At 58.7% G+C, this 12,166-nt stretch overlaps 1 protein-coding gene across 5 annotated transcripts in view; it reads left to right on the top strand.

Annotated features, from left to right (window-relative positions):
- TLE3 (TLE family member 3, transcriptional corepressor) overlaps positions 1 to 11,755 on the top strand; it is a 27,145-nt gene extending 15,390 nt beyond the window's left edge. For 2 of the 5 annotated variants that reach the window (XM_085301510.1, XM_085301507.1), the window contains exons 4-16: positions 12 to 213; positions 1,547 to 1,563; positions 3,691 to 3,810; positions 4,053 to 4,259; positions 4,379 to 4,511; positions 5,305 to 5,501; positions 6,062 to 6,138; positions 6,252 to 6,501; positions 6,683 to 6,930; positions 7,570 to 7,717; positions 9,521 to 9,671; positions 10,253 to 10,329; positions 10,479 to 11,755. In XM_085301510.1, coding sequence (XP_085157636.1) covers positions 12 to 213; positions 1,547 to 1,563; positions 3,691 to 3,810; positions 4,053 to 4,259; positions 4,379 to 4,511; positions 5,305 to 5,501; positions 6,062 to 6,138; positions 6,252 to 6,501; positions 6,683 to 6,930; positions 7,570 to 7,717; positions 9,521 to 9,671; positions 10,253 to 10,329; positions 10,479 to 10,586 — 1,935 coding nt within the window. In that variant the 3' untranslated portion in view covers positions 10,587 to 11,755. Of the gene's footprint in view, positions 1 to 8; positions 214 to 1,546; positions 1,564 to 3,690; positions 3,811 to 4,052; positions 4,260 to 4,378; positions 4,512 to 5,304; positions 5,502 to 6,061; positions 6,139 to 6,251; positions 6,502 to 6,682; positions 6,931 to 7,569; positions 7,718 to 9,520; positions 9,672 to 10,252; positions 10,330 to 10,478 lie in introns of all 5 variants that reach the window. The other 3 variants (XM_085301509.1, XM_085301506.1, XM_085301508.1) reach the window with 2 other exon arrangements.
- The last annotated feature ends 411 nt before the right edge of the window (positions 11,756 to 12,166 follow it).

The raw sequence follows: 12,166 nt of genomic DNA, 5'->3' as shown, positions 1-12,166 counted from the left end.
CATTGCAGCAGCAGCAGCTCCAGGCCCAGCACCTCTCCCACGCCGCGCACGGCCCCCCGGTCCAGCTGCCGCCGCACCCCTCGGGCCTCCAGCCGCCGGGCATCCCGCCGGTCACCGGCAGCAGCTCGGGGCTGCTGGCCCTCGGCGCCCTGGGCAGCCAGGCGCACCTCGCCGTCAAGGACGAGAAGAACCACCACGACCTGGACCACCGAGGTGAGGGCACCTCGCTCCGCGCTGGCTCTGCCCCGCTTAGGACAGCAAGCGCTAATTGCTGCTGCTGCTGCTGCTAAAAAAACGATGCAGCAAACTGAGCCCTGACTGGCTGACTTGCTCGCGTCCCCCCGCCCCGAGCTTACACCCAGCTTGGAGGAGTYCCTGGAGGCTTTGGTGAAGGCTTGCGGCAAATCCGGCCTCTGCCTGCGCCGGAGGCTCCTCTGCGGGGATTGCAACCAGCAGCCGGTGTGCGCTCGCATGCTTTGCAGGCGTCGCTTTTCGCAGGCAATCCCTTGCGCTTGGCCGCGGGAGTAGCAGTAGGAGGCAAAGCCTCGCTAGAGCACATGGGAATGCTCGTGGGTTAGGGACGCCTTAAAAAAAGCCAACGGATCACCCCCCCCCAAAAAAAAGATAAAATAAAATAAAACAAAACAGCCCCAAATAAGCAGAAAGGTTGTTAGGTCTTSATGAATTGCAATGCAGCCCTCCTGCTGTCTCCTCTTCAGCCCACCCAGAGGCTTTTGCTGCTCTGGAAACCAACAGTATTTACTAGCAAACTTGTTTTATCTTTTTTATTAGAAATAAGAAAGTCTCTTTAGTAGAAAAATGGTGCATGACTTCAGTTGCAAATCAACACTGTTGAAGATTTTCCCTGCAAGTCCACCTGCCTATTAATATATCAAGATCTGAGATCTTTCCCCTCAATATGTCCAATTATAGGGTAGTTATCTTAGTGTCATGAACCTATTAGGTTCTGCTGCTTTTGTATTTGTTTTTTTTTTCTTCCCCCATGAAAGTCAGTGAGAAAAATCTGTTGGAAGCAGTTATCCAATTGCATTCATTCTTCTGTATGGATTTAAATTATCAGGAGATYCCGGGGAAAATGAGGCTATTTGTGTATAAATTAATGACTAAGCCACATCCCGCTAACGTGGCAATGCCTTTGCCGTTCTGCAGAGAGGGGCAGTCTGGACGTGCAGCGCCGCCTTCTCCCGCATTAGTGACTTAGCGTATCGATACCTCAGGTTGATGCTATTTCCTTTTGTGCTTCAGTGCGTTTCCTTTATGCACTGTATGTTTTGCCATGTAAATCACTTTGACAGAAAAAAAAGCTGGGGGAGGAGATAGTGGGAGCTGCTGAGCGGGGGAAATCGATTTTAAAATGAAGCTGCAGAGAGACCAGATACGTCCTGAGTTAAGGCAGGAGGCTTTAGGTAACGAGGAGCCTCTAGGTTTGTTTTCTGTTTTAACACTTATTCTAACTTGTTTTGTTTTTCTGTCTTCTCTGCGTGCTGGCTGTGACCTCGCCTCTGACGCTGGCTTCCCCTGAAAGAGCGAGACTCGAGTGCAGTAAGTGCAGTCACCACCTCTTTTTGTTTTTTTTTTTTCTTTTCCTGCTATTATCTTAGTTTCTGATCGCTATGCACGTCTATTTAATCTATTGTTTTAAAAAACAGACTTCTGGGCGGGAGTGTGAGAGGTGTCTTTTGTGGGTCACGTAAAAATAAATAAATAAATAAATRAATAAAATAATAATAATAATAATCAGAAAGGGGCGCGCGGCTGCCCGCCGCACCGTGCCAGGAGACCTCCTCCGCGCCAGTTAGGAGATTTGGTTTAAACCTTTCTGATTGCCGCGCGGCTTTAAGGTTCGGTTTCAACTGACTAAGCTTTGCGAATGAGCGCGGTCAAGTCCGCGTGGATAAAAATCCTTCGGCGATTAGGAAAGCTATTTTATTCCTGATCACTCCTCTATTATCTTGGGTCATCTAATCTGTCGGGATGGTTTGGGCTATTACGCCGTGTTAAGTAGGACTTGGAAGGTCAAGCAGTTAACTAACCATCTAAGCAGCCGCGGTGGAGGGCAGCCGTCACCTCCAGCGCCGCTGCCGCTTTTCTGCTTTTCTTTTTTTYYYYTTTTTTTTYCYTTTTTTTCTTGTCCTCTGAYATCTCTGCGTTCATGGCGGTGTTTTAGTTCTTGTTTTGGCCGCGTTCTGCCTTGAAGTGCGCGGGCGGGCGCTTAGCAAGAAGAAAGGGGAAGGTGGCCGGGCCGCGAGTGTTTTCCGTGGGCAGGGGCCGGGGGAAGCCGTGGCTGGGAGGCGGCGCGGGGCGGCCGAGCCTGCGCCCGCGGAGCCGGCCCTCCGGAGAGCCGGGGGCCAAGGGGGGAGCGGAGCGGCGGGCAGAGGGGAACCGGGGCATCCTGGGCATCGTTAACCTGCCAGTGGGGAGGGGGCTGTGGAAGACGGGAACGTTCCTCAGCCRTAAAATAAAATACAGAGCATTCCCTGCGGAGGTTTAATGCGCACGATAATCAGAGTTAGTCATTCATATTTTTCCTAGCCTTGCCTGAGCAATAAAAAATATTTAGTTTCTTGGCGGTGGGCCAGCAGCAGGCTGAATGGATCGATGCCTCTAAATGCCTGACATGATTCTCTGGTAGCTGCAAGGTTTTTCAGCATGACTGCCCGAGAAGAAAGACCCCGGTGTTATCCAAAGCTGCTTATTGGGTACCGAGGAGAAACATGAACTGCTTTAGTTCTCCTTTTCAGACGGGAAAGAAAGGGAGGCAGAGGAGCTTAGAAACATTTCTACTTAGCAGGGGTGGCAGGCTCTGTTATAAGAAATGAAATGATGGTAATTTCTCCTGCAGCTCGGAGAAACTAATTGAATTGCATCTGTACGGGGRTGTCGCTGTTCTGCAGGGCTGTAGGTAGGGCCGAGCTGCTGGGGTTTTTCCAGGCCTCGCTGAAGGAGGCTTCGCGCTGCCATTTTCGCTCCGAGCCAGCATTTGGCACGCGAGGGGCCTTCCTGGAAAAGCCAACGTGTTTAGTGTTTTCTGGATTTTTAGAGCTTGCAAACGAACACAAAACCCCCCTCCCTAAGCGGAGCCGYGCCGGGTGGCTCTCGGCTCCACCACCCCTCCCGGCGCTTGTTGACACGGCTTTTCTGGAACGTTTTTTGCAAGCCGCCTGGCTCGGCCGAGCTCSGTCGCTGATGCCGTTCAGCCGTGGCGGAGATGGAGCCGTCCCGGTGCCGCTCGGAGCCCTTCGCCCTGCCCGGGGGCACTGCTGGGTGCRGGGACGCACCTTTTTGTGTGTCTTTATTTACTAGTAACCGCCTGAGTGATTGCAGCRCCCGCCTGGGAGGCGCTGCCTTTGCAAGCAACTTCCTTGCAGGGTTTTCGTTTTCAAATAACAAACTGCTCCTCTCCCTTTTTATTCTTTTAATTCTTTTTTTCTTGCACTTTGCTGGCGGTAAACAGCCTCCGATGCCCTCCGAAGCGGCCCCCTCGCGCGGGGTCTGCGCGGACGCGTCTGCTCGCAGGTTTAGGAGCCTGGCACGCGCGCTCCGCGGCCACGCAGCGCGGCGGGGCCCCCTTCGCTCTGCCTCCTGAGCTGCTGCTTGTGAAATCCCGTTCTCTCACGTTTCCAACTATGAAAAAAAATCTTTTTTTCTTTCTTTTTCCTGTTTTTCCAGAATAATTCTGTCTCGCCCTCGGAAAGCCTGAGAGCCAGTGAGAAGCATCGGAGCTCCACGGACTACAGCATCGACTCCAAAAAGCGGAAAGCGGAGGAGAAGGACAGCATGAGCCGATATGTGAGTCGCGAAGGCGGTCCAGAGCCAGCCTGGGCGGCGCGGGGACAGAAAACGCGATGCTGGATGTAACGAGGGGCGGAGGTGCCCGCCGGGGCGCCTGGCGTCCCTCGGGTTGGACTTCCATGGGAGGGAAGCGGGTTCGGGGTGAAATCTTTCAAGCGCGGCCGGGGGGGCTTCTGCCTGACGCGGTGCCGCCGGGGTCTGGGGGCTCCGCGGGGGTTGTGACCCGCTTCGCGTTTCAGGACAGCGACGGCGACAAAAGCGACGACCTGGTCGTGGACGTGTCCAACGAGGACCCCGCCACCCCCCGCGTCAGCCCGGCCCACTCCCCGCCGGAGAACGGCATCGACAAAACCCGCGGGCTGAAGAAAGGCGAGGCGCCGACCAGCCCGGCCTCGGTCGCCTCGTCCAGCAGCACTCCCTCCTCCAAGACTAAAGACTTGGGCCACGTAGGTGCTGCGCCGCGCTGCGCCCGCGGAGCCGGCCGTGCCGAGCGGGGCGCTGCCGGGCGCCCCACCTTGCACTGCCGCCTGAACCTCCTCCTCTGCTTCCTCCCTTCTCCGGCCAGAACGACAAATCGTCGACGCCTGGGCTCAAGTCGAACACTCCCACGCCGAGGAACGACGCCCCGACCCCGGGGACGAGTACGACCCCCGGCCTCCGGCCGATGCCTGGAAAGCCAACAGGCATGGACCCGCTGGGTGGGTGCCGCGCGCTTCCTGGTGCCGCATGCTTCCCAGAGCCACGGGGACCCCAGTGCCACATGTTTCCTGGTGCCACATGCTTCCCAGAGCCATGAGGACCCCGGTGCTGCATGCTTCCCAGTGCCACATGCCTCCCAGAGCCATGGGGACCCCGATGCCATGTGCTTCCTGGTGCCAAATGCTTCCTAGAGCCATGGGGATCCTGGTGCCATGCACTTCCCAGGGCCATGGGGACCCCAGTGCTGTGCGCTTCCTGGTGCCGCACGCTTCCCAGGGACCCTGGTGCCATGTGCATCCCAGAGCCCCGGGGACCCCGGTGCCGCATGCTTCCCAGAGCCCCAGGGACCCCGGTGCCATGTGCTTCCCAGAGCCCCAGGGACCCCGGTGCTGCACACTTCCCGGTGCCATGTGCTTCCCAGAGCCCCAGGGACCCCGGTGCTGCGCACTTCCCGGTGCCGCATGCTTCCCAGAGCCATGGGGATCCCTGCGCTTCCCGGTGCCGCGGGGATCCCAGCACTGCTGCTCCGCCAGCTCCCCCAGCACAGCTTCGGCACGTGCCCCCAGCGGCAGCACGGCAGCCCGGGGACACGAGGCTTGTCAGGGGCTTAACCCAGCTTGGGACGAGGATGCAGGTCGCTCGGGCTGCCCCGTCGCCGGATAGGGGATAAGGCGGGAGGCGCAGCCATCGCGTTTTGCATCCCCTCCTTTGGGACGAGCGGGGACCCGGCCGGAGCCGCGCGGCGCCCCGGCTGGCGCCCCCGCCGTGACCGCGTCCCTCCGCTGCCCGCAGCCTCGGCCCTGAGGACGCCCATCTCCATCGGGGGCTCGTACGCCGCCCCCTTCGCCATGATGGGGCACCACGAGATGAACGGCTCCCTGACCAGCCCCGGCGCCTACGCCGGGCTCCACAACATCCCTCCGCAGATGAGCGCCGCCGCCGCTGCCGCCGCCGCCTACGGCCGGTCGCCAATGGTGAGCTTTGGAGCTGTACGTAGCACTTTTAGCTCCTTTTCTGGCTCGCGGGCGGGGGGAAGCGGGGTGGGGGGGCTCCGCGGCGTGGGCYGCGGTGTCGGCGGCTCCTTGCTGTCGGAGGGTGCCCGAGCGCGTGCACGCACCGGCGTTCCCGTTAGCTGCTGCCCCGGGAAACGCTCGCCGTGCCGCCGCCTTCCCCTTTTCTCCCTGAATGCCCACTCGCACGTGGCCGAGGTGAAACCCAAGCAAAATGACAGCGAAAACGCTGCGGGGGGGTTTCCGTCGTGGCCGGGGCACGGTGCGGGGCCGGGGCACGGCTTGGCTGCTCACGGCGCTGGGACGCGGCGAGTGCATCTGGCCCCGTYGCTGCAGACCCTTGGCTAGTTCCCAAGTCCTTTCCCCTTACTGCTGAGGGAGGAGGGGAAAAAAATAGAAAAGTAGCATTAAGCTCTGCAGTAGTCAGGGAGAAGCGGGAGCCGCCGTGCTCTGACCGGCACCGGCCTGGGCTCGCGGGGCGGGAGCTGCTCGGCCGCATTCGCGGCACGGGCCGCCCTCATCCCCGTGTCTCTCGGCAGGTTGGTTTCGACCCGCACCCGCCCATGAGGGCCCCCGGACTGCCCACCAGCCTGGCCTCCATCCCCGGAGGAAAGCCGTAAGCCCTCTCCGTTCCTCGCGTCTCCGGTCGCGGTGCTGCGGCGTTTGCAGCGGCGTTTGCAGCGGCGCTCGCTGCCCGGGGCTCACGGCTCCTTTGCCCTCCCTCGGCAGAGCCTACTCGTTCCAYGTGAGCGCCGACGGGCAGATGCAGCCGGTGCCTTTTCCCCACGACGCCCTCGCGGGCCCCGGCATCCCCCGGCACGCCCGCCAGATCAACACGCTGAGCCACGGCGAGGTGGTGTGCGCCGTGACCATCAGCAACCCCACCAGGCACGTCTACACCGGGGGCAAAGGCTGCGTGAAGATCTGGGACATCAGCCAGCCGGGCAGCAAGAGCCCCATCTCGCAGCTGGACTGCCTGGTAAGGGGAGGGTGGGCTCGGGGCAGGACCGTGTCCCCTCGCCCGGGGGCCTGGAGCATCCCTGACACCTGCGCGAGCCCCCACCGCATGTGCTCGTCACTAAGCAGAACTCGTCCCCTCCGGTGTCCTGGTCTCCGGTGTGGTGGGTTATTCATCCCTCCTGTTGCTCTCCCGTCCCCAGAACAGGGATAACTACATCCGCTCCTGCAAGCTCCTGCCCGACGGCCGCACGCTGATCGTGGGAGGGGAGGCCAGCACGCTCACCATCTGGGACCTGGCGTCCCCCACGCCCCGCATCAAGGCCGAGCTGACCTCCTCCGCCCCGGCCTGCTACGCCCTGGCCATCAGCCCCGATGCCAAGGTCTGCTTCTCCTGCTGCAGCGACGGCAACATCGCCGTGTGGGATCTGCACAACCAAACGCTCGTCAGGTGCGTGTGCCTCTAGCCGCGTGCGTGGCCAAAGCAGGAGGGTGGGGAGCTTTGGAGCAAGCTGATTGTGCTCGTGTATGATCTGGGATATTTTTGGCTGTGTTTTGGTATGAGAACCTCAGGGATGGCAACGAGAGAGCCAACTTGTGATGCTTTCTGCCCTTAACTTAATTGAATGGGCTCCTTCAGGCTGGCGTGCCTTGGCAAAGGAGACCTTCTTTCATGCTAGCTGCTAGTTTGCCAGTGGCTGAGCTTGAATTAAGGGGATGAGAGGAGAACAGTTGGGTTTCCAGATGCCCTTGGTTGTGAGGAAAGCCTTGAAAATGCAACCGAGGTGGAAATGGCTGTAGGGACACGCTGGGGTTTCTGGAGAGCATAGTGCAGGGTAGGGCATGTCAGGCAGGCAGCTCCCTCCTCCCYGCAAAGCCCGTAGGAGGCCTGTAGGGCACATCAGAAACACGATTCCCCGACTGCTCTGTTTAAAACGCCTCCTTCCCTTTTCATGCCTCAGCTCCCTGCGTCTTGCCTTTCTTAGCCTTGGGTTGCACAGCAGCAGGTGTCTTCTGAGCTTCCTTTGAAATCACCTACGTGGTTTTTGCTAACGCTCCTCCTTGAAGGGTTAAATTTCTTTCTTTGAAGGCAATTCCAAGGCCACACGGATGGTGCCAGCTGCATAGATATCTCACACGATGGTACGAAGCTGTGGACGGGTGGTCTGGACAACACGGTGCGTTCCTGGGACCTACGGGAAGGCAGGCAGCTGCAGCAGCATGACTTCACGTCCCAGGTAAGCGCTGGGTGCCCCTGGGCCCTGCGAGGGGGGAAACGTCCTGRCTGTGCTGCGGAGCTCGCTGCCTTGCTGAGCGCTTAGTCTTGCGTGGTGCACGTCGACCCGAGGAGGTGGCAGCCGCAGGCTGGATGCACTCTCGAGGCAGGAGACCCGCAGGGGTTATCCACCAGCACAGAAGCTGGCCCGGCCGCTCGGAGCAACTGGCCCCTGCGCAGTAGCGATGCGAGGCTTTTCCTGCTTGGAGGATGGTCTTTGCCAGCCCTCGCTAGCTTCCTGCAGGGATGCCCCAGGTGTAATGTAAAAGCGTTCAAGACAGTAAGAGCTGCAGGGCTCCTCTGGCTGTTGTTTTGGCTCCTCTTTCATTGCTTTTTCATCCGCTGCAAGACTAGGCTGCCGTTAAGCAAGCGCTGTGTGCCTGGGGATGCTGCTCAGGTCTTYGCCGGCCCTGCCGCGCTCTCTCGGTGCCCAGCACCCACGGGATCACTGCAGAGCCCCGGCACCTGCATCCTGGGGAGCTCCCCAGAGCTCGTGTCCGACGGGGCAGAGCTGGGACTTGGTGTCCTACTGGGAGCAGACGTGGCCGTATCTGTGGAGATGGAGCAGTCCCCGTGTCCCCAGGGCTCGTGCCACAGCTCCGAAGCCCCAGCTCCCACTTAACGTGYGCATGTGCTTCCAAATCCTGCTGCACCTCTTCAAGGCTGGCCGGCAAGCTCCATAAATAMCGTGGATGGGAAAACGCGAGCGCGTGCTGAGGGTGCAGAGAGGCGGCAGCGTTTCCGAGGTCTCTGCCGGGTCCCAGCTGCTACCCCGAGGCCCTGGCGGCCGGGATTTCCCCTGTAGTAGCACTTGGCAGTGCGAGGCCAGGCACGCAGAGCCCGCRCCGCCGTGGTTTCCAGTTGCGAGGAACCATGACTTAGAGCTTATTTAGTCGTGCTGCCTTCCATGCAGAGTCCCCTGTTCTGGAGAATGCCAGAAAGATACTTTCTGTCCAAATACATAAACACCCTGGCGGGAGTCCTGTCCCTGGAAGAGGCTGTGGTTCAGCCTGGGGTGCCTCGTTCAGAACAGGGAGGAGGATTATGCTGCTGGGGCAGAGCCGTTTTCTTCTGGCTCCCGGATTTGTTGAACCCGGCGTTTCGACAGCGCGGGACAGTTGGTGATTTGCGAGGACTGGGCCGCRTCCTTTCCAGCCCGCCAGGCCGTTTCTCTTCTGAATCGCTGGCCTTGCTGTCAGCTCTGCGGGCAAAGCTCAGCCAGAGGGCTGCGGGCCTTCATTTTTTATTAAACTGTGCCTGGATCGGAGAGAAGAGAAATGGGCAGTGCTGCAGAGAATCGCGTGCTCRGTACAGCCTSGTGCCATCATTGATGTGCYCGAATGTCTCCCTGAAAAATCAAGRTGTATTAAAGTAGAGCCTTTCTGCTGCGTGGCTGCTATYGGTCCTGTGCCCTGGTGGAGCCGGAGCTGGAGCCGGGCAGTGCTCTGCAGCGATAGCTCGGCAGTTGCGCTCGGGTTGAGTCGTGCCTGCACCCGAGGTGGGGAAGAGCGGGCAGCGAGCGTGAACTTCCCTTGCTAGCAGGGCAGATCCATCCCTAGGTCGCCGTCGCGTGGTCCCGCTCGTGYCTCGGGCGCTCAGCTTCGGTCCCTGACGGTGGGGACCTGCCTTCCRCCCGCGGGACCGGCGGCGGACCACSACGCGCGTTAGCACCGGGGGTGGCCGCGTGGCGCCCGGCCCGCCGGGGTTTGCCCGGCGGAGGAGGCTGCGAGCCCCCATCCCTGAGGCCATCTGTGTGTCCTTGCAGATCTTCTCGCTGGGATACTGCCCGACGGGCGAGTGGCTGGCGGTGGGGATGGAGAGCAGCAACGTGGAGGTGCTGCACCACACTAAGCCCGACAAATACCAGCTGCACCTCCACGAGAGCTGCGTCCTTTCGCTGAAGTTTGCCTACTGCGGTAAGTTCCTCCAGCCTTTAAAGTTGCTGTGCTCCCCTTGATTGCTTGGGTTAAAGCTAGCCCTGTGCACAAGACCTCGAGCGAGGACCGCGGCGGCCAGCTCTGCAGCAAGGTGCCATGCACAGCAGGGTTGAGGCCACAGCAGTGGGCTCAGCACAGAGGCTTCCAGCAGGATTTGTCCTGTGGGTGACAAAATTGGGGATTATTCCTGTAAAACCTTAATCGAAGTTGCCAATTGGCAAATAAAGATGGGGCAGAGAGCATCTGAAGCTGTGCCGGGGCGCGGGCGCAGTGCTCGGAGCAGGAGCGTAGGATGTGGCTCCGTAGGAAAGGGGCTGGGACAGGCATGTTAGGAAAACCTGCGGAGAAAAATTTGGAGCRTGAGTAGCTGGAAGGCTCTGGGAGGGCTGGGACGAGCCTGGTCTGGCAGCGGCAGTGTGTGCCCGCAGCCCGCTTCAAGGTGGGGTGGAAGAAGGGGGGGGATGTAAAAGCTCCCCGTGCCCCCCGTCGCCCCTCACCTGGCAGCGGCAGCCGGAGTCGGGACGTCTCGCGGCTGCTAACGCCGTCCTTCCTGGCCTTAGGGAAATGGTTTGTGAGCACCGGGAAAGACAACCTCCTCAACGCCTGGAGGACGCCCTACGGAGCGAGCATATTCCAGGTACGGGCGGCTGCGGGGCGGGAGAGCGGGGCAGGACCGGCCGCGCGGTCCTGCCTCTCCGCGCGGCCCCGGGCGCGGGAAGCGCTGCTGCCTTTCCTCGGGAAGCCGCGCTGACTTGTGCCTTTTTTCCCCGCTCCTTCCTCTTCCAGTCAAAGGAATCTTCGTCKGTCTTAAGCTGTGACATTTCGGCAGATGACAAATACATCGTAACTGGCTCCGGGGACAAGAAGGCCACAGTCTACGAGGTCATCTATTAACTGTGGATTTTAACGGGGCTGCCGGCTCCAGCAGGACTCTGGCGGACGGACAGACGGACGGACGGGAGCGGCCGCGCGGCCGGGGACGGTCCCGCCGGCCGCGCCGGTCCCCGGGCTCGGCCAGGCGCGCGCGGACCGAGGCGGCTCGGCGGCGTTTCGCGTTGGAGGCCTGGCTAGAAAACGTACGGATTCATTTGGAGGTCTGCAAATATGGCACACATTGAAGCCCTAAACAAAATTTTTGTTTTGGTTTTTAGGGTTTTGGTTTCTTTTTTTTATTTTTTTTTTAATTTTTTTTTGGTTTTCTGGTTCTTTCCGTCTGCGCTTTGGTGGCACTATACAGGACTTATTTTTTATTGTGACTTTTTTTTGGTGCATTCTGCATAAGACTTGTGAAAAATGTAAATAACGGACTAGTAAATAGAATCGGAAGGGTGGGGGCCCCCTCCTGGTACACTAGTTGTGTATTTTTCGTCTGCTGTAATTGTATTCCACTGATGGTTTTGGTGGTGGCAATTTTTTTTTCCTTTCCCCCGAAGCGCCCGCTCGGGTCGCTCCTCTGACACGCAGCTTGTAACCAGACTGAGCAAAGGTGTCCACTGGTGAAAGTTGTTCCTACTGTTGTACACGTGAGTTGTTCAGTGTGTTAGTCATGTTCGAACACTGTATGGACCGAAGCGAAGCCGGTTGGGTCTCCAGCTGCTGACGGGACATCAGCAAAACAATCAAGTTTTTATATGGATTTTTGTGCTCGTTCGTTTGAAGAAAACAGGAGGTCCCTGTTTAGGAAACTTCTGCTCAAGCCCTTCTTGCTCTTCGGACATAAACGATGAGGAATGATTTCAAAGAAAGCATAGTAAATTCAGCTCAGGGAGCCACGAAAGATAATAGCAACTTATGTGTTTTGTATTCAAATGAAAGTAAAGAATTAGAATTGATAACCTTTAAAATACAATTTTTTAAAACAAAGTTTACTAACAAGTAGGGTTTGTGTGTGGTGGGGGGAAGGGGCTGGCTTTGGTAGGGTCCTGTGGCTATATGGTCTTGTGTCTTCTGGTATATAGGTTTCAATGAAGCAAACCCCATCCCCGCACAGGCCTGCGTTTCAGCGTTTTGTACTAAAGGGTAAAAAAGAAATAACGGGAAATAAAAGTATTTGTGTAGCAGAAGTGCTCACCCTGTATTGTAGCATACGAAGGAGAATTTTGATACTGCATTTCAATGAATTATTTTTTAATTTTTGTTTTTTAAGCTGGTCAACAAGTACTTGGGAGTCAGGGTGACAGCTACCCGCTTTCGCCGCGTCGCCAGCGGGGACGGTGCCGAGGGCAGGGCAGGGGGCTCGTCTCGTGGCAGGCGCTTCTCTTTCCCTTAAAAAAAAATAATTTTTTGGGGGGATGTTTTGCCCTTTTCTGCTAAAAGCAAAACTAAGGGAAGCTTCCCCGGCTCAAGGCGCCCAGCTGTGCGGCTCCGGGGCGGCGCTGCAGGAGGGACCCCCGTCCCCGCGCGCTGGCTGTCGTCGCGCCGGGGCCGCAGCTCGCCGGCGGGACGGGCGGCGGCGAACCCTCCGCGAGGGCTGC

This window comes from Rhea americana, unplaced genomic scaffold (assembly GCF_003343005.1).
Source record: "Rhea americana isolate MKP2758 unplaced genomic scaffold, rheAme1 scaffold_178, whole genome shotgun sequence".
Taxonomy (NCBI): domain Eukaryota; kingdom Metazoa; phylum Chordata; class Aves; order Rheiformes; family Rheidae; genus Rhea; species Rhea americana.
Note: the sequence above shows the minus strand (reverse complement) of the source record. Positions and strands in the feature narration are given on the sequence as shown.